The sequence below is a fragment of the Electrona antarctica genome (genome assembly GCF_951216825.1).
Source record: "Electrona antarctica genome assembly, chromosome: 6".
Classification (NCBI taxonomy): Eukaryota; Metazoa; Chordata; class Actinopteri; order Myctophiformes; family Myctophidae; genus Electrona; species Electrona antarctica.
This window is the reverse complement of record NC_136811.1, coordinates 21,491,828-21,494,327: the sequence shown is the minus strand read 5'-3', so window position 1 is coordinate 21,494,327 and position 2,500 is coordinate 21,491,828. Positions and strand designations below refer to the sequence as shown.

Below are 2,500 nucleotides of genomic sequence, written 5' to 3'. Positions count from 1 at the left end.
GAAGAGGAGGGAGGCAGGAAGGAAGGAAGGAAGGAAGGATGGAAGGAAGGAAGAAAGAAAGAAAGAAAGAAAGAAAGAAAGAAAGAAAGAAAGAAAGAAAGAAAGAAAGAAAGGAGTGTGAGGGTATTAGAGAGTGCCAAATGTCAAATCCACACAGTAAAATGCTGAGAGTTCATTAGTACACAAATGGATAAATCAACACTGTTTATTTTGCTGTGTACAATACATATTATTCTATATAAGATTCTCTTAAATGTCTCTTTTAAATAGAAACTAAGAAAACTAAGAAAAGTCAACTCCACATGCACCAAATTTGCTCTGACCCAGGTGTGCTAAATGATGAATCCCACTTGATCATAAATTGGACTGGCATAGCCAATGATTTATTAGCAGCATAGGTAATGCCTCCTAAACACTATATAAGGGCAGATTTTGTGTGTATTTGTTCTCTGACAAAGCCACTCTCTGACAGACACACTAAAAGACCAAGTGCTCTCTTGTTCTCTCTCTCTTTATCTGTCTGTCACTTTCTCATAACAGCTGAGTTCCATGGAAACAATGCTGTGTTTATGTTTATGTTTCACAGGCTATTACACATTTACAGCTTTTTATTTTGTTTGGGTTTGCTGAAGCGTATCACCCCTTATCCTTTGATACACTGCCTTCACACTTATCTCTGAGGTTAGTGACTTCAAGCTCCCAGTATGTAGTCTTGTGTCGTATTGTGTGTGTGTGTGTGTGTGCGTGCGCGTGCGTGCGTGCGTGCGTGCGTGCGTGCGTGCGTGCGTGCGTGCGTGCGTGCGTGCGTGCGTGCGTTGCGTGTGTGCGTGACTGATTGTGTTGTGATTTCCACAGAGGGGGAAAACCATCTGTAGATTTCTTGGTGTGATCTCAGAAGCGTGCATGAGAAGAGACGTGTGAGAATTACGCGTTTGGTGACAGCACTCGGCAGCAGATTAAAGCCTGATTTATACATAGTTGTGTGGCTGTTGTGCACCGAAAATAGATGATCTACAAGCTCAGCTATATTTGGTGCGCGACACTCCCATGTAACCAAGTATAACTCAGGCTAAAGATTGAGGAACTGTATGTAATGTGTTTTTTTTTGTTATTATTATTTTTTTAATTTGTTCTGTAAATATGGACATTTCCTGATGTTTCTTCGAAGATTTTGTTTGTATTTGTGCTGCCATGGGGATGGGGGGGGGGGGGGGGAAATATATGTGAATAATTGTTTTGAAATTACTATTGTTGTTGTAAAGAAAAATCAATAAACATATGTTTTTAAAAAAAAAGATTGAGTGAGGCAGGGAGAGCTGCTGCCATGCAGGGACCTGCATGTGAGAGACCTCTGGTGTCAACATGCCTTCTGCTGCGTTTGAAACAAGGAGAGTAAGGCTGTCCCACTCTGAGGGACAGTCATCCCAAAGACGCATTGTATTTGTCTGATCCAAAGATGGCAAAAATAAAATAATAATAAGCGCCATGGAGTAACAGTCCGATGAGCTCACTTTACTTTCACATGTTTTGTTTTCCATGGCAGAAAAACGAGCCAACGCTTTTGTCTCCATCTGTGTTTATCGATCCCATAGGAGAGATCTTTACTGTCAAATGTTCTATCACTCAATCAAATGCTTTATTTTTCTGTCAGCATATTGCCAGGCTGCTTTTGTTATCCCAAGTGACAGAATGTTTGGTATTTTACATGTGCGTGGCTCATGCACACAATGGCAGGCTGATATGAGAATAAGGATTATTTGTATTGCCCTGTATGTTTGCACATACTGTATGGTGTATTTGTCTACGTGAGTTTGGTGCAGATTTTCAAGACATCAAATAGATTCACAGATCCCTATTTGATACGATTTGTATTTATTCTTGAGTCCATAGCCGTCTCAAACGGCGATATGCCAATATGGAGCACAGGTCACAGCTGATGGGGGAGATTTACACTATGTTAAAAGTTAAAGACTCGTAAGATTTTTGGCTCTTAACTCTAAATTATTTAGCTGGGTTGGGCGACCCGATGGTTAGGGTCCCGTACCACATGGTCATTAACCCATTTTGGGCGGGAACCCCTTTTGGTGTTTTAAACATTGTTATAATTTAGCTATTGAAAAATAGCAGATCTACAAGCTCATAGCGCGCCACCGAGTGGCGCGCTACGAGCTTGTAGGTCTGCTATTTTTGAAAAATCGTGAAAATGTGACACAAATCTTTGAATATATATTCTTTCAGAAGTTTTTTTTTAATTTTTCAGGCCTAAATGGGTAATGCCTGAACCATTTTGCTGCATGTCACTCCGAGTCCTTACTCACTTTCCATGTTCCCTTTCTTTCGCCATTGTTATCTATCAAATGAAGTCTCAGAAAAGCCCTAAAAAAGGAATCACTATAGATATGATGGCCCACCTGGAAGTTGGGTGGGACGATGACCTTGCCGGCTGGAATCTGCAGTACCATGGTCTGTCCTTCAAACAGCCACAGGTCCCAGTGAGAGC

The 2,500-nt window shown here is 41.1% G+C and overlaps 1 protein-coding gene across 1 annotated transcript in view; it reads right to left on the bottom strand.

Annotated features, from left to right (window-relative positions):
- Nucleotides 1-2,500, bottom strand: part of vps13b (vacuolar protein sorting 13 homolog B) — a 405,382-nt gene that overhangs the window by 32,527 nt on the left and 370,355 nt on the right. The window contains exon 53 of the mRNA XM_079503680.1: nt 2,412-2,500. This exon is cut by the window's right edge and continues 119 nt beyond it. Within this exon, the coding sequence (XP_079359806.1) occupies nt 2,412-2,500 (89 nt within the window). The remainder of the gene's footprint in view (nt 1-2,411) is intronic.